The 19,327-nt window shown below is 44.5% G+C and overlaps 1 protein-coding gene across 3 annotated transcripts in view; it reads right to left on the bottom strand.

The window, feature by feature from the left end:
• The window catches only part of tulp4a (TUB like protein 4a), a 34,095-nt gene that overhangs the window by 13,947 nt on the left and 821 nt on the right, over nt 1-19,327 (bottom strand). For all 3 annotated transcript variants that reach the window (XR_013507448.1, XM_071920754.2, XM_071920762.2), the window contains exons 2-5: nt 17,820-18,842; nt 3,032-3,160; nt 2,190-2,351; nt 1,488-1,668 (exon numbers count right to left, since the gene is read on the bottom strand). Coding sequence is in view for 2 of the 3 variants with exons in the window: in XM_071920754.2 (XP_071776855.2) it covers nt 1,488-1,668; nt 2,190-2,351; nt 3,032-3,160; nt 17,820-18,071 (724 nt within the window). In the remaining variant the exon portion in view is untranslated. The remainder of the gene's footprint in view (nt 1-1,487; nt 1,669-2,189; nt 2,352-3,031; nt 3,161-17,819; nt 18,843-19,327) is intronic.

Here is a 19,327-nt window from a genome sequence, read left to right as displayed (position 1 = left end):
CTTTCCATGATTTGTGAATTTACCAATGAATATTTCTGACTTCCTACATCCAAGTGATAGATATTATGATCTGCATGTTGACTGACCCCACAGAAGATTGGGTACAGTCTATGGTCACCTGTACACCTGCCCCCCCTAGTCCTGAATATATATGAGAATACCAGGGGGACTGAGGAGACTAATTATAATATTGTGCAGACCTACCAGCCATAACTTGTGTCCCCACCTGGTGCCCCCTAGTTGGTAATCTTCCCCATGCCATCTTGGACTAAGAGCATGAGGAGGAATTGATGGAGCAGTAAATGATGGAGGGAAGGGAGGGAGGGAGGAGTTGGAAGCAGACAGATGGTCCCACATCTGCTTTCATCTGCACCGAGCTACCGAGGGACGGAAACAGCTGGACAACTCTTCCCCGGCACTCTGCTCCCCATAGGCACAATACCTTACCAGCTAAACCTATTATGGATTGACCTCCTGTTCTACAGCAGCTTACACTCTCATGCTGTGGTATACATGTCATCTTGCATCACGTACAGTGTGGAGATTGAGCGGATGGTGCGACTACACTGCCATACAGACGCTCGTGGAACAAAGGAGTGTAAAAACACATCAGAGAAAAGGTTGATTTCACCTTGCCTGGTGGAAAGGATGGGTTGAGGAGAGGGTGCAAAAAAAGAGGACTGGAAAGAGGTCTAAGTAACTACATCTGGTGCTGATCACCAGGTGCTTAAGGATCTTGTCGCCTATGACAACCACATGTGAGGTTAATAGGACACCTTGCCCATGTAGGCAGTGGTGGAATTTACTGCCCCACAAACGATAAAAGGCAGTAACTTGAATTTGAAATGTAGTCTTTTTTTCTGGGCATTTTTCTGCTATATGTGATAGTCACAGTAGAAAGAGACAGGAAGGATTTGGGGAGAGAGGAGGATGACATGTGACAAAGGTCTTAGACCGGATTCAGACCCAGGATGTTGTGGGTACATGGTATGTGCCTTAGCCAACTGAGCCAGCTGGACGTCCCTGACAGTCATTTTTATTAGGTTAGGTTAGTGTTAGGCCAGAGGAGTAAAAGAGGAAAAAATAACCTCTTACTGAGTGAACAAATCACATTTTCAAAGATCATCCAACAAGTAATTTGGCTGAGCAGAAAAAAAAACATGAGAGGCATTTTTCACACTCTGAACAGTTACTACCTTTTGCCTTTGTTGGGCAATACAGCAGGGTGTTGTATATGGGAGGGTGGTTTCTTATGATTTGACTTTGACTCAAATATATGTCATATGTTTGTGGTCGATTTATACCTGAAATATCTCTCTGGTTGTATTTTGCAAGATATCGCAAAAACACATGGGTGGTGACAACTAGGATATAAACTCTCATAAACTGGATTGCTCCTCCAAACTACCAACACTGGTTGTAGTCTGGGTTGTAGGTGTAGGCCTACAATAGCCTTATATTCAAGTCTAAAAGCCTGAGCAGCGCACCTTTTGGTGGAGAGTAGTCGTCGGAGTCTGTGTCGCTCTCACTGCTGTCCTCCACCAGGAAACTGGGGTAGTTCCAGGACATGCTGACAATGCCATCCGACTCATGCAGCAGAATGTGAGCCAGCATGCGCCCGTGGCAGTCCATCACTATCACCTGTCCATCCGCAGTACCAAACAACACCTAGAGAGGGACAGTTGAGAGGAATGATAGAGAGCAAGAGAGAGAGTGAGAGAGACAGAGAGAGAGAGGGAAAAGGAGAAACGCATAGAAACAGAGAGGGAGACGACAGGGAGTGAGCACAGAAAGCTGAGAGCATGGCACATCACCAAGGAAAACAAGTTAGGGAAAAAGACAAAAAAGGGACGAAGGCAACGAAGAAAGACAGAGGAACACATACAGACTGAAAGCTCGGTGACATCCAACCTGAGCTGACAATATCGCGGCACGGAAGCGAAAACACAGCCAAACAAAACCACGACACATCGGAGACAGAGCGCTGGCTGTCACTCAGGACGAACCTCCCCTAGGGGCCGGCTCTGCATTCTGAATGACAAGGCTGCAAACTACAAGTGGCAAATGAAAAACCAAAACTTCCCCATTTATTAGCATTCAAAGGCTGGCGTTGTGCTGAGGGGGACCTTTGTACCTATCAAAATTCTGTGAGAAGTGTGTATGTGTGCGTGTGGGTGTGTGTGTGTTACCTGCTGGTCGTCGGGGGTCCAGATGCCACAGGTAATCTGGCTCTCCAGGTTGATCTCGGAGGACCAGTGTCTCTGCCCGCTGACTGAGCCCACCAGGACGAAGCCGTCACGGTAGGAGATGAGAGCCTGAGTGCCATCGTGGGACCAGGTGAAGTCGCTCACCTACAGGGGACAAAACAGGTCAGCTATTGGTGCTGTGGTGATAACTACAGGTTGGCAGGTCGGTGGGTTGGCTAGAGACGGCTAGTAGTTTAAGGAAAATTCCAGCCTTGGAGAATCTTCAATTACCTATCTTCAATTTGTGATGTTCAACGCATTCCAGGAGTTATTTTGTGTGTTGAAGTTTACTTTTTTGGTGTACCCACTTTCAACCTGCCTTGTCTACTTCTATTCCAGTTAGTGATTTCCTACACTTTCCAGCAAAATGGTGCGGCTAGAAAGAAACCTTTGCTCTATGATTCTGAGGAACTGACACCAAAATCTGACGTTTACTGTTGATGTATCAGATAGCTGAACAATTTTGTTATTAAACTCCATTATAGCTGCACTGTACATATCTCAACATAACATCACATTGCCACTGTTTGCCCAGTTATCCATGGGAATGAGAAAAATACACCACCAAACAACAAAATGGATCCAGAAATGCAAGGTAGGCCTACATCACTCTAACAATGTTAAAGTGTGAGTAAGGGCACCTAACACCTATGTAAGAGTTTAACAACCTGGTTTGATGACAGATACTGAAAACTTGCAAACATAAGCAAAAAATAAAAACATAAAAAGTAAAAACTCTGAAAAAATTGACTGGATCTTTCATATCCCATTTCTGTGTATCTTACCTGAGCTCCACGGTCGTTGACCAGCTCCACGGACCAGCGGCCCTCATACTGGATCCAAACAAAGATCCCTCCATCTGTATCACAGGTGGCCAGCTTCTGGAAGGGCTCATTCCACCGCACCAGGACCACCTTAAAGGCAAACACAAAAAGAAATGGAGAAAAAAAACATGAGACCAAAAAATGCTTAGCGAAACTGTCCTGTCTCCTCACGACAGCCAGTGTCTCTAAACCTGTTAAAGTGCCCTAGAGCAAAATACTCAAGTATGAAATGATATCGTCCTGTAACCAAAAGGACACAGCTTTGATCCCCACAGTCGGTAACTTGTGGCCATCAACAGCCGAGTGTCTTGTCAAAGTGCTTGAGCAAGACACTGAGCGCCTGCCTGCTCACTCATTGCAAGTTGCTCCAGATGAGAGCGAGCGTCAGCTAAATGCCTAAAATGTAGAATGTAAAATCTAAGTGGCCAACATTTCAGTGAGCTAAATTTAGCACCGGACCGGATGAAAGTACATCAAAAAGTGGGTTAGCCTCATTTTGAAAGAGTCGCAAAGGAGCCACTAATATCCTGACTGTCGCAGATAATGAGCTTCAATTATTCCATCTCTCCTCAGTGCGTTGTCTGGCTTTACCACACTTACAATCTCTTCAAACTCCTGAGTGTTCCTCCCTGACTGTAGCTTGGTACTGTAAACAAGGGGGGACATCTGCACCCCAAAACCCCCCTCATCATCTGATGAGGCCTGGTAGGGTGCTGAGAGAGTGGCTGATGATTACATACTTGATCTGAAGTGCCCACAAGTTCTCACCATTTCTCATAGAGAGAAGGCAAGAGAGAGAGGAAGAGTGAGAAAGAGATGGTGCGTATTTATATGCAACCAATTATTTAAAAATTCTACAGTCGTATTATGCATTTCACTGTTTCAAGAGAGGCATGCAGAGAAAGGATTGAAGCAGGAACTGAAAGGAGAAACAGAAGTAAGTGGTTTTAGAGAGTGATTATACTGTGGTTTTAAGATCAGACTTGAAATGGATATTGCCTCCGATAGCAGTGACTCAGGGGGGGTTTCTGTGCTTGCCCTGAGGTCAGTGGATATATAGATGGTTCGTCATAAACGTTAGAGAAAGAGTTGCAGTCTAGATGGTGGGTGCTAGTGATAGATAGATAGATAGATAGATAGATAGATAGATAGATAGATAGATAGATAGATAGATAGATAGATAGATAGATAGATAGATAGAAATTGGTAACTGCCATTTTTCTTTGTCAGTTTCATCCATCTCAGAATGTTTCACACAGCTCTCCCTCTCTCCGTCTTTGTCTTGCTGTCTCCAGGTGAACCCAACCTACATCTTTAATTATTTTCTTATTCTCTCTCATACCTTTTTGTTGCAAGTACCCATTACAATCTCGACATACCCCCCTCCCCTCTCTGTCTGGTCTTCTGTAGCGTGACTCAGCCTATTCCCAGAGGAATAATCCCAGGCAGGGAGCAGCTCTCCTCTCCCTGGGAGCGGCACGTGGGCTATGCACGCTCATGTATACACACAGACACATACACACACACACGGCAGGTTTTAGCAGGGCTTACACTCTCTGAGCGCACGCCCAACAGATCAGTGGCTGAAAGTTGGATTAGCCAGCCAGTGTTGCTCTTTCTCCCTAACACACACCCCCCTCCTCCACACAAACACACACGCCGTCACTGACTGTGTTCACACAACAACTTCATAACCCCCTGAAGAGAGAAAAAGTTACGGAAAACCAAAGTAAACAATCATTCTCACCCAGCTGTCTACTTTGCCACGTTATCTGAGTTGTCACTGTCACTAGATTGGTTACATGCTGCGAAAAGAGGCGCGACTCTATCAAGAACTGCTAAAAACACCAAACCATTTTTGCATGACTAATAGCATAAAACACAACTTGGACCAAGAGCACTGTGCTGCAATAACAGGCATTTTTAACAGGTATCCTGCTTATTGTGCCAGCAACAGCGTTATGACATTTTTCTGTGTGAACACACAGTAAAGCAAACGCTGTGTATCAACACTTAGGCCCGGATCTACTAAAGGTTTGCGCCACTGCAAATCGCATTGTGGGTGCTAAAACCTTGTTTTCTGATCTAATAAGACAGCACACAGGGCATTTGTGCCTGAAATCATGGGTTGATCTGTGAGCGCCGTTTTTTGCGGTTTGGTCTAATTGCATATGCATTTGTGCGTGTTCCAAGGCTGGGGCGCAAAATAAAGGGAAGGATTTATGGAAATTGGCAGTGGACGTGATTTATCAAAAGGCGGTGGCCGTTAACACCTGCTGATTGCGCACGGAATTTAAGACCTAGAAAAAGCATGCCTTATCATTTTGCGCATAGGATAGCTCTGCCGAAACTTCCTCTGGAACCGGCTCTAAGATCAAAGTGACACAGTCATCTACACAGCATAACATTCAGTCATTAGATCGCAGGGTTTAAACGAGTATGCTGACTTAAAAATGTACAATTTAAGCCAACAACATGCAGACTTTTACCTAAATATACAAAAAAGAAAAGTTGCAGGCTCTTCTCTGCATTTGCTGACACTTATTATGAGCCAATATCTCCCCGACATTGCCTTGATGAAAACAATACAGCTAAAACATGTGTGCGTAATAACTGTCACGACAGTGGAGAGGTGTGTGTGCGGCTTCTCTAGCTATATGTAACCGTACCGTCACCCTCTCCATCCCTCCCACACTGGCACCTGCGTCTCAGTCTCACTCTCTTGCACTTGCTCCTCTAAGGGAATTAAGGCTCCTCTTTGGCTTTATTTGTGGTAAGCATTTTGTTTCACCTCCTCATATCATACCAGCGCTTTTTACCTCCACTAAATCGCACTTGTGGTACCAAACTGCATTCACTTTATGTAATTCCAGAGTGACTTTTTACGTGCAGGTAAAACATCTCTTCTCTGCAGCTCTTTGGGGTTTTCTCTGCCACCAACACTTCCAGCTCCACTGGAGAGACATGTGCGCTTCTTTTGCCCGTCATTACGTTGCCGCTAATCAGCTATTATGCGCATTGCTTGGCCCTTATATTATATATTATATTATATTAGCGCAGTCGCAATTCTAATTAATTATCTGCGCCTCTGCTCATTTGCGTGCACTACTTTAGTAAATACCATGCGCTGGCGGTACCAATTGCACGCGCAATTGCTTTTGCGCTGAGCCACAAACTGCGACATGTTAGTTGATCCGGGCCTTAGGCTACACCTGAGGCAGCAGTCTTAGTTCACCCCTCACCTGTTTGGGAGCCATGGCCTTTGGATGCATGACAGAAAAAAATCACAGGGGCTTTGGCTTGGGTGGGTCCCATCTATAAGGCTAGTGATACACTAGGCAAATTTTTGTGCATTGTAGATTGGTAATGCTCCCAGAAATAAAGTGGAAACCAGGGTAAAAAAAAATAAATTCTCTTCAAATGTTTCCAGGTAAGAAGATGTTTCTACATGATTACAGCAACAACGCTGAAGTAACTCCTTAAGCAGTTACCCATCAGGGTTGCCCCCCAAAAAAATCCCTATTTATCACTGCCTTGTATGTCGTTTAACAATTGAAATGCTACAAGATGAGTTTATCCCAAGCGAATTGAAAGCAATCTCTCTCTCATCCACATGGGTATATGCATGCACAAAGTACAGGCATACAAACAAGAGTCCTCAAGCATAACGCTGACAGCTGATTCATCACCAAGTCTGCGGCAACCTCAAGCTGCATTCTCGTTCCCACGGGGCGCAGAAGGTGAGCGTCTACAATAGCATTCATCGTTCTCCTGGCCCCGTGCCCTCGGCCCTCGGTGTGCGCAATAAGGTGTCCTGTGAGCTAGATTTACCGTGTTTTCACTCCCACTCCCAGTGGCATAAATCCTAATGCTGCTCTATAGGCCTGTCTCAGCTGGTAAGCCGCGGGGGAGCCGACACAATAAGACCCGGCCTGTCGCAGGTCTGCAGCTGAGGTCTCTATATCATTTTGAATGAGTTGACCATATTCACAGTACTGAAAAAGGCCTGCCATCTATCATTCACACACAGCAGTCACCTGATGATAGCGGCACACACACAGTAACACAGCATGGCCTGGGCCCAAAGTCGATAGGCTTTGGCAACAGTATTGTCAAAGGTAACAAATTAGCATGCAGGAAAATCTCATTGGGGGCATACAAATCCATGTTTTCACTCCACCAGTGCACTGTCTGCAACCTCTGTTGAGTAAAATGGATTTTCCGGATGGTATTATATGACTTAATTCAGCTCCAGCCATTGTAGACATGAGGCTTTAGATTAGGTGGGAGCTCTAGATTGCACACATCTCTCATCATTCAAACACTGTACACTAACCCGCATGTTTCATAATGGGCCAAAAGAACAGGGAAAAAAAGAACATATTAGCCCCTTGAGACTGCATGTGTGCACACTTGTCTGCGTCCCCATAGAGGTGACAATTGTGTGTGTGTGTGTGTGTGTGTGTGTGTGTGTAAATTTAGCCCAGTGTGGAGATTAGTGTGAGCTGGTCAGGCGTCCCGCGAGAGGGGACAGCTGAGCGCCTCACTATGACGCGGCGATTTAGGAGATCAGACGTCACATGGAGACAGACAGGATAAGAATGGGAAGCCACAGGACACCAAGGGGCCGGAGGGATCACTGGCAAGGAAGGCGCATGCGCACGCACACACGTGCAAATACACACTAGGTGGGAAAATCTTTGTTCTACCTGCAAACAATCCAGTTCCCCTGAATTTTTACCTGCTAAAATAAGTGTCTGAATACAACAGAGTTCAGAAACATCTGCCACATGGTGGAACTGACCAACTTATCGGGCACTATGCAAAATGTACTAGGATTTAGCTGGTGATTAGTACCCACATGCTTTAAGATAAACATGTTTTTGTTAGAAACATTAATGTATTGAAAATTCCTAATTGTTTGTATAGTCAACTCACATTCAGCTCTAACATACATACCTACCCCACCAGACATGCCACTAGAGGTCTCTACACAGTTCCTAAATCTAGAACACAATCAAAGCAACGCACAGTATTGTATCGAGCCATGGTTGCATGGAACTCACTTCCAGCTCAAATTGCTAAAGCACACAATAAAACAAGCTTTAAAAAACAAGTGAAGCAACACCAAATAGCCATACGCCCGTAACCACATTTTGTAATTTTTTTATTTTTTTTATTTTTTTTTTGATAGGAATATCATATCGTATATAAATATGTTGTAAGATTTCACTTTGTATGTATATTCAGCGCTTAGGAATTTAGTGCATATCAATATATATATATATAAGTGTATATGAAGAAGAATATGTATAGAAGGGCTGGGCGATTTTGGGGGAATGTCTGGTTGCGATTGTTTTGATTGTCTTGACTGGTGTTGCAATTGCGATGTGATTTGCGATGTTGGAGGGAATGATGATTTTTTGCATCGTTGTTCTTGTTTTCATTGGGAAATGTGTTGAGGTGATTGTGGTGTGGTTTTTGCGGTGATCTGTGCCGGGCGGGGATGTTTTCTTGGGTCTGTGGAGTGTGGTGTGTGGGCCGGGACGTCTCTGCAGCGTGACAATGTTTGGTTTGAGGTGGTGTTTTGACACGCATTTGACGGAAATCCTGCGATTTGGGGGTTGCGGTGGGCCATGTTGCAATTTCGATGGGGTTTCGACTGATTGTTCAGCCCTAATGTATAGTAATATGTTTGGGAGAAAGGATATTGTTAGTTATATTTTCTGATTTTAATATCATTTGGTTGTTTTGTCTGTAAGTGTCTTATCTGTTGTTATGCTTTTATGTTTTGTGTGGACCCCAGGAAGAGTAGCTGATGTTCTGCATTAGCTAATGGGGATCCTAATAAAATCCTAAATCCTAAAGGAGAACTAATTTAGAACTAAATATAATACAGTTTGCTATTTATAAAATTACACTGAAAGATTAAGAGTTGTAAGAGGCCTGCATCAAGACTGTGTACACACAGATGCATGTGCAAGCGTGTGGCCACACGTTTGCAGGCACAGACACGCATGTGCATCATCTCCATCCCTTCCCAACTAATACCTTGTAGCAGCTCTAGGTTTCCGATCCCTTTAATGCTGCCCTTTGGCCAGTGCATGGCTATTGACAATGGGACTTTTGCCTGGAAAGTTGGCACTGTCTTCAGGCCTGCGGTGCCTTGCTGTAGTCAGTGCGGCCCTGGCCTCTGCCTGGGACTCGGGGACTGAGCGCTGACCCCAGCAACTTCACTCAGAGGACAAAATCAAATCAAGGGACAGCTTTGGGTTGCATTGGAGTCAGCAGAAGTGAGAGGACACTGTGACAGTGCAGCACAGGGGTGCAGTCGCGATCACGCAGGCCCACAGCAACACTGATCCCTGGCATGGAGAAGAGGGGTTTCTTTACACAGGGAAGTTAAGAATCAGCAGGTTCGATTGGGACAATAGGAACTCAGCACATCAAAAGTACAGCTGAGGGGGGTTTTTGTTATGTTTTTACAACCGCCTTGTTTTTTTTAACCACACCTATACAGGCAACTACCTAAATAATAACCACTAAAAGCTGCACTTGACACATGCACTTGGTGTAAGTAAAAACCTTAAGGGTCAACATCCTAAATCAGCTAAAAAGGTAATAATTACACCCATAAAAGACTATCTTAAAATGGTTGTTGGCTTCATACTGCAACCTGTAAGTCAGACTGCTGGGAACATGCCCTCTCTGACCTCTGTGACGAGATGAGAACTCATTGGAAAGTCAGGACCAGCTGGCCCACTATAAAATCAGATACAGAGAGAGCGAGAGAGAGCGAGAGAGAGCGAGAGAGAGCGAGAGACTCCTCTTTTCCTCCACAGCCCCCTCTACCTCCTCTGATTCAGGGTCTGACGTGATATTAAATCAGACGCAAAACTCAATTAGAGAAAAGCGCTGTGCTGTGCTGGGACCAAAGCAGAGAGGCCGGAGGGGGCAAAGGGGGGGTTGGGATTGATTTGCAGCCAGACAGAAGGGGCAGTGGGACGGGACCGTCAGAGGAGGTAGAGTCGGAGATGTTTACGAGGGGAGGAAGCATGTAGAACTTTATTCAATATCGATATCTGATAATAGCAGAGACACAGGTCGTTATAGAGGTGATGTCCCGCATGAGCAGAGTAGCAACAGAGACAAACTGCAAACTCTGGGTACTGGCCAGCTGGACTAGTAGTCTGAATTTTTTACTATCCCAGCTGAAATGTTATTAGTGCAGTGTATAGCCTGCAATGCTTTTATTTTGTCTAATCTACGCTCACGTAATAGCTATCCCCTTGTCTGAGATGAATTAAGTCATTTGAAGATGAATTTGTTTCATAGGGAATATACACCAATCAATAGTCTAGACTCTAATGTTTTCAGAGTACAATCAATATCAATATTATCTCTAATCAATGTCACTATTATCTCCAACCATCAGGCCATCCTAACTCCAACAGCATCTGAGTATGAGGCATGATTGTGTTGACACCCTTAGCGTCCTCTCTTGCCCCTCAATGAATGTGCGATCGGTTGTGTCGGTTCCAACTCTGAAGAGAGGGGAGTGGGAAAGTGTGCACAATGTCTGAATAATCAACAACCATTGAGAGGAGACAAAATAACTGTGGCCCTAAGTTATACCAGTCTTGTGAATGTGAAACCACAAGTACAGTTTTGCTTTTTGGAAATTTCACTTGCCTGCATGCTGGACCAGAGATGCTCAAGTTTGACTCGCCTGACATGAAATCTATTCACTGGTGTTGACCCGCGTTACATTTTCACCTCTAATGAGAGACTAAAGAGGAAAACAGACTTACCTGTGACAAGATAAGGCTACAATCGATTTTGAATGAATGTTCTATATCTAAGTTATATTTAGAAGAAACACAGAGGAACATTCAAATTGGATCTAAGTGGTCTAAACTAGGCAAACAAGCAACACTTACAGTGTTTTCCACAAGCAAACTGAGTAGAACAATAGCTGGCCATCTACACATTGGGCAGACAATGCACCTTAACTATGCCTTAATTGCAATATACAATGCCATGGCCTGTCGTGGGTTACTAATTAATAGTGTCAGTGCAGTGTGTCAAGCCGAATCAAACTGGCGACTGAGGCAATATGCGAGTCTGTGTGTGGCACTGCACTCATGTTCACCTTACATATGAGTGTTGAGCAATTTTGAGCATCTCTGACAACTAAACAGATACTGTCTAGCACACACCAATACAAACACATACAAGCAGTGTGGAGCAAAACAATTTTCACAACAGGAGGCTCTGTAGGATGGGATGAGAAGCAAGAGGAGCAAAGCTCCTTTATCCTGCACTGGCACTGACAGCACGAAAACAAAGTGAAACCCAGTGTGGAGATAGGTCTGTCGACGCTTGACTACAAGGCTCTTAACATCTATTCAGCGATCAGATTCAGGCGAATATCTTGCATTAAAAACAAAAATTACTGTTAAAACGGTAGCTTGCTGGAAAAGAGTCAGCAATCTACTATCTGTCTGCCAGCCGGCACTTGTGGAAAACACTGCTTATAGCCAAAAGAACATGCATCCTATAGGCCAACGTTTCCCTCTCAGAGAAACTTTCCAGTGAACTTTCCAGTGAACGCAAAACACACCTGCATCTGAGGAAAGAGGCGAGCGTGCGCGTTATGCAACATGTCTCCTCCAGGGATGGATTAGCACACCAAAGCTGTTGCTACTAAGCACATTTGCTGAGGCCAAATGCAGTGCGGGGTCACATACTCTTCCATCCTGACGGGGGCTTCTGAGGTCAAGACAGGTGAGAGACATAGAGAGTAGGGGAAGCAACTAAAGAAAAGGAGGAATCGAAGCGAGAAAAAAAAGGAGGAGGCGGCATGAGGAAAGGCAGGTGAGAGACAAGGACAGGGCAGGAGATCTTGAACTGAAGGAGGAAAAGGAAGGAGAGCTGCGGTGCAGAGGAAAGAACTAATTAGCTCAAGTATCGAGACCAGGAAACACAGATAAGTGTCTAAACGCAGGTGGTGACGGAAGTTGAGCAGAGTGACATGGAGGACAGTGGAGGGGAGAACTGTGAGCCAGAAATGCAGCTGAGCCCGTTCAATGCGGTGACTAAACTCTACACTTCCACAGGTTATGTTGCAGGGAAAATGATGCTGCACTCAGTTCATCTTGCAATCCATTATTATGGTCCCCATTAAGACTGAACAGACGAGTCGGTCGAACTGCACAGCAGAAGTCACGGCAGTGTCCTCCTCCTCCTCCTCCCTGCCCATTTAACAGGGCTGCACAGGTCCCAGATCAGTGCCCGGCCTTGCACGGCCTCTCTGCCGGAGATATAAGCTGATTTATTTATGAGGCTTCGCCAGGAAACAGCTTTTAACGCATGGAAACGTCATACAGCGCGGCAAAAGTGGAAAGTAAGAGGCGGAGAGGGAGACATGGTGGTGGGGTTCATCTAAGAGAATGATTCATCAGCTCTGCACATCTATCAGGATCAGTAGCATTAATGCAAGAATGCAGAGACCCCATGAAGTTTGGAAGTCATACATTTTCAGAGGAAAGTCCCACACCAAGTGCTGATAGGAGTACAGTTCTTGATATTCTTGATATTTGCCACAAAAATTGTAAAATGTAAAATACCTGGTAAGTCTTATGTGTCAGATATATAAATAATTTCAGCATTATCAAATGGCATCATACTAGTACTTGAATTCTTGGTATTGTTTATATAAGTGACTACAGGAGCAGAGAAATGTATCTCTGTAGGAGACAGCAAGGAACATCAGTGTGTGTGTGTGTTCAACCTACATAGTAGGGTGGTAAACAAGAGCTATTGCCCTGGGATCATGGATCTCTGCTGGATTAGGGCCTTAGACACTTGTCAGCCTCTGCATTAACAAAGAGCCCAGACCAAGACTCAAAGGAAAACCAACAGGTGGGACTCCTGCCATTAGGCATGTAGCCAACCACAAGGCCCATGGGAATGACAGCGAAGTGTGTGTGAATGTATGTGTGTGTGTGTGTGTGTGTGTGTGTGTGTTCAACTGACATGGCTGTGCAACTGTTTTCGCAGTATGTATGCACCAGTGTCTCAAGTACAGCTCCTCGTCCAGCTCTTTAGAGGCCTTTGCAGTCTCAACAATTCATACACACACAATGACATTCTGCTGAGGACTTTTATCATGTTGCATATTTTTAGCAACGAAAGTAAAAATGTCTCCCCTTGAGATTGTCACTTAATGTTCTACTTTTTCCTCACACAGCGCTAGAGAAATAGAAGCCAAACTGTGCATTCTGACTGCTAGCAACTACTACTTACCGCAGCCAGTATATGCTGGAGTCAGTGGTGTTGCAGCAATAGGTAATGTCAGGACCACAATTTATCTGTAATGGATTGTACGGTTCAAACCTACTGAGATGAAACTCATTAGCCGTGATTATAAATTGTAGTATTTTTGTTGCATTTCTGATTCACTGACACAAAATGTTTTTGTCACAGAAACAAAAAATGGTGCAAAACAACATCCTTTTAGTTAATGCATGTATTAGGAACACATAAGCAAAAAATAAAATCAAACACATGCGACGCCCTCATCACAGCACAACGCATCTGCAAAGGAATGGTGCTGCTGTAACGGATATTCTCATTGGAAATGAATGGACTTCGTTCCAAGAGTAAAGCACACAACACACCAAGTGTGATGCTGGCCTAAGACATATAGCACTGCTGGCAGATGACAGGCCACTGACAGACAATTTGCCCAAAAACTGAGCTGTGGCCAACTTTTCCTTGTCAACAGACTGGCAGTCACTGTCAAGCTTGTCTCAGATGTTTAGCTCTCATAGAGAATAAATGGACTTCTGGCGACTAGTTGCTCGCTCTGCTAGGCTTCTGATCGCACTGTATCGGAAAAAAGCGTTGTCATAAGAGGGGTTGATCTATTCTGATGTCAGTCCCAGAGGGATTATTCTGCAGCATCAGAAATATAGTCACATAGGCAGGTGCATTACTGATTGTTTTAATCTATTTTCATCTTTATTTTAGTGTGGTGCAACTGACACGCCCACTGCTGAAGGTCAGCAGCTTTGTTCTGATAATGATATAAAAATAGTACCAGGCCATTCAAGGCCAATTTCCATTCTAATAGATCTTTTTTGTCTGTCTGGGCGATTTATTTTTGGTCAAAAAAGAATTGTTAAGCAGATGACTTACTGAAACTGCTGTACGACATTGTTGTGTGATGCAGCCATGGTATACACAACCACATAAAGTCCCATCTCTTTCACTAAATAAAAACAGAGTAACCCATCAATCCCATCAACCCAACAATCAGTTGCCTTATAATTTAGTCAAGTTTTAGTTAGTGAGTTAAAGTTAGCAACAGGACAACAACGCAATCATTGTTAAAATGACAATGAGGATAAGACAAACAAGTCAGACGTATTTCCACAGTGGCCATCAATCAATGACTTGGATTATGGGAGCAGAGCAATAGCACACTGATATTCACAGTTAACACATCTAATACAACTACAAATGCGATACAACTAGGGGTCACCACACTGTAGTCATGACAACACACACACACACCACAAAGACGTTCATAGATATCTAATATAGATTTGTATCTACGTACTCTGTGAAGTAGATATGGGATATCATCACAATATGAGGATTATAGTGTAATATGTTGACTTGACTATACTATAATACAGGCCTAAGCACATCAGTTAAGCCACCGAGTTCCATGAAAAATTCAAAGTATAAAATACAAAGTAGTCCACAGAGAGGCAGATATATCTGTCTTGCTTTATCTGACAAATATTTAATTCCAGTTTCCCCTCATTTCACCCTCCAGTAAGCTTATCAGTCTTTTTCATTCACCTCAAACTCTCCAATACAGCCAAGACCTCCCAATACAATCTGGCTAAAGAAAGAACTCATTTCTCTGTAGTTACCTTAAATGACCCATACTAGAATAACAGCTACCAAAACCATCTGCATCTCTACACCCTGACACACTCTTTACCTGCACCCTCTTGATATTGTTTTTTATGGCCTGTCTCTTGTCAATTAATATCTCCTCCTTTAGTCAGTCACTCAGAAGTCACTCTTCACCTCTTCCTCATATACTCCACCCCGTAAAATATTTCAGCAAATTTCTGATTCAAGCGAATAATAAAAATCTGTGTGTGTGTGTTCATATTGGGTATGGTAGAGGGGGGTAGCTGTGCTCCTGCCGCTCGCTATGAAATTACGGCTGTGGGAGACAAAACAATCTAAATGAGAATGGCACCTACACAGACACAAACACACACACATACACCTTGCTCCCTTTGAAGCTGTTACCTTGTAATTATCTCTCAACCCGGCTGAAGGGGAAGCAGACACGAGGAGGAGGACAAACCTTCATCAGGGACGTACAGCAGGCTTTGGAAAACCTTGTCATTATCCGCAGAAGATCTCGTTCATATGTCCATCCTGAGAGCCATGGTGGGGCCACAGCTGAGCTTCGCCGCAACATATGCCATTTGGTGGATGCTTTTATCGAAAACACCTCACGGTACAGCGCGTGCATTTTTTGCATGAGTGGCCTAAAGTGTAAATCAAACCCAGGCAGGGGCAGTGCCATGCTCTACAGAACTGCTGTCCTCTCAGCTTAAGATACCCCCCTTTCCTACATAGCCCACACTGGCCAAAGTCCAAAAAACACATCCGTTCAGACGTTCACTACATTAAACTGATCACAGGACACTCAGGTCTATACATCAACAGGAATAATGGCCAAACTTAAAGATGCTGGTGGGAATATTGACCTTGGTGAGACTTCACTCCTACAGGATGAGCTCATGTTGCATTTTCGTGTACTCTTTCATAACACGAGTTGGGCTAATTTGTGTGAAAGGACACTCGTCACCCGCAATGACAGTGTTCAATGCCAGCGCTGACGTTTAAAAGGACGGGGCTGTCAGGGGACGCTTCTGCACTTACTGCTGAGCGAGCAGCTTTTTGAAGTCAAGGAGAGGTTGCCCAAATGTTTTCACATAGCTCTTTTCCAATAACTTCAAAACAATAAGATAATGTTGGTGTTCACAATACCACAAGGGGAGAACTCGCCTGTTCGACCGGCCAGTCAGAGCGGCTGTGGCGTCTGCTGGCTGGACTGTACGTACACAGCCCTCTCTCCTCTACTCATCAGAACTGGGACGGAAAGTGATGTGAGTGAGTGAGCAGATCCGTCATAACCTGACAGAATTCATTAGGCGGTGTAATTTCCCCCACTGTCAGAGACACCGAATTATGCACAGGGCGGACAAATGATGGATTTCACATTTCCCAAAGCGTTTATTTATTGCTTTATATCAAATCTAGAGTGGGAAGTGGAAAAGACATTACCAGTTTCATTACTGGTGCGAGAATGAGGGCAGAGGGCGTTGGGGGAAGGGGTGCGTTTTTCCTCGCAATTCCATCTGAATTAAATGTGAGAGAACAAGCTTCCTGATATATGCCATATAGTTTAAAACACAGTAAAACTTAGCAAAACAGCCTCAAGTCAAAGACACTATACCCAGTGATAATGTGACAAACACAAAGCTGCATAAATTATTAACTCCATTTAATGATCACCACAAGGCAAACAACTACCAACATAAAAAAAAGACATCTTCAGAGTAGTATGAACTATTGTTATTTTCTTAAAAAGGCCCCATTATCATATAACTTCCATCAGTCTGATACTAGTAACATTAATATATTTGTATCAAAGATTTTTATCAGCCTAAATAGGTGAGCAAACTATTTCACAGATAAAAAAGGGGGTAAACTGGGTTTAACCTCCACCACATCGCTGTGTATAGCAAAACAACAAAAGGGCAAAATCAGTACTTGGAGCATATTCAAGTGGGCAGAGTTAAATGACATTTCTGCTGCGCTTCAGTCACCCTCTGTAGGGATCCATCCACTCTCCAGTCAGCTGCCTTATGGAATGCTGACACAACACCTTGCTCCATCTGACCAACAGTTACATCCACTAAAAGAGAAAACACCGCCTGTGTGGGATCTACGCTCGTGCCAGCACTGCTACATATTGATGGGAATATTCATACGCGTGATAGAGAATAGGCCCGGACATTACTCAGTGGATCCTACCAATAACAATAAAATAAATGGCTTTGAGTGCGCTGGTAGGAAACTTTGAGGGCATTACATTGGTATGAGATAGGTATAAAGCCAAGGAACTGAGGACTGCAATGTTTTGATTGCGGAGAGGCAGGAGGATCTGGTGGGTAAAGAGACCACCCCGGTTCAAGCCCCGACCTGCTGAAGTGTCCTTGAGCAAAAATCACTGAATCCCTGCCAGCTTCAGTGATGCTATTCTGCAACTGATGAGGCACTCTGACCTCCCTGGGGTAGGGGCAAGTGAAAAAGAGAATTACTCTAAGGCAGTGGCTCTCAATCCTGGTCCTCAGTATTGCTGGTTTTCTATACTACCGGGTACTTAACTGTTGTCAATAGCATTCACCTTGCATCCCAGGTGTAAAACAGTCACTGATTAGATGGCTTGAATGAGAACCAGCAGGACCAGGATTGAGAGCCGCTGCTCTAAGGGGATCAATAAAGTATCTTCGTCATTAAGACAGACAAGAGTTCAATCTCTTGTTGCTTTTGGGTGTAGAAGATTTATTTTAATTAACAGGAATAGGGGATCTATTTATCCAGCTATATTATTGTTCTTAAAAAACAACAACACTTGACTCACCTCACTGTTGTGTCCTCTGAGGTTGAAGTTTATTCTCTGCGGGGTAGTCCGGTCCCTCCTGCAGTGGCTGGATGTGAACGTGACCCCGACCACCCCTCTCCCGTTCCCGGTAGCGAGCCAGCCTTCCTCGTAGTAGCGCTTCCTGCACACCGGCTTCTCCTTCTCGCTCTTGGGCACCCGGCCCTTCCAGGACAGGCAGAGGATGTTGGAGTCGCTGCAGAGGACCGGGCCATGCTCCACGGCGGCGAACATCCCTGCGGCTCGCTACCCGGCCGGACAACACACTCTCCGGGAGGTCGCGTCTCTTCGGAGGGGCTGGGTCTCGTTATGAGCGCCGCTCCTCCGCTGAGGTTACTTCGGTGCCGGATGAGAGACGGCGACAACGGTGCATAGTACTTGCGCTTTCCCCCCGGCTATCTTTGCGATTGGCGATAGACCTACTCATTAAAAGGTGATCGGTGAAACGCTGTCTAAATCACATCTAAGAAAACAAAACTATGTTGCTTGTGAAATAATCGAGGCTATAACATTGCAGTAGATACCACTATAGACTGCAGACACGAAAAAGGCACGCATTCAAGTCATTTTGATGTATTCAATCAGTGAGCTGCCTAGTTAATGCTGTCTCAGTGACAAGGCAACAGATGAGCCGGATAAGCAATATTCAAAAAAATCACTATAGCAGTTTCTCTTCTTGCGGATTTCAGCCACATATCAACTGACCAAAAAACAAACACATCCACTGATCACTCCCGGGGAAACTGTGTCTTGTCCGCTCTTATACTGGCAATGCATCCAATCCATGCGATTCCAAACTTCCCAGTGCTTCCAATTATGCTGGGGTTTGTCCACTTCAGTATGTCATTTCTGGGCTCCGCTTCCTCCTAATGCGATCTCGGCTGTCTGAGAGGAGCAGGGACTCCTCGCATCAGCTGTCAACCCACAGGAGTGCCGCTTCTCCCGGCAACGTCATTACGTCAACCAGCTTGCCTTCCCAATCCACGTCGGGGATCCCATGAAGGACTGATAGGGAGTCAAGGAAAAAAACACACACATCTAAGATAGGCTGAATTCATACACACACAGTCGCTGTCAAATAAGCAAGTGTAACATAAACTTGTTGGTCGCTAACATTATTTTACAAAACTATAGTTCTGATCTTCAGCTGGCCGAGTACCGCTGAAAGCTGTTGTCAAAACACACACCTGTGTCCAATAATAAATATTCATGTGCCGGAAGAATGACATATAACTAATTATTATTTAATCAACATTTATTAAGAATAAGATTTTCTTGAACATTTGCGCTGTCGTGTTATTACAATACTGTAATAAAGCGCGGCCCCTCGCGGCTTACTGATCAAGTAAACAAAGAGAAAAACAGATAGGGAGAGAGAAACAGAAGGTGGGAAAACAAGAAGGGGGGAGAGAAGAAAAATCTCAGACACTGACAGTGTAAGAGATTCAGACAGAGGAGGCAGACGGATAGACAGACAGATACGTGAGCTA

The sequence above is a fragment of the Centroberyx gerrardi genome, chromosome 18 (assembly GCF_048128805.1).
Source record: "Centroberyx gerrardi isolate f3 chromosome 18, fCenGer3.hap1.cur.20231027, whole genome shotgun sequence".
NCBI classification, from domain to species: Eukaryota; Metazoa; Chordata; class Actinopteri; order Beryciformes; family Berycidae; genus Centroberyx; species Centroberyx gerrardi.
This window is presented reverse-complemented; position numbering and strand designations above follow the sequence as displayed.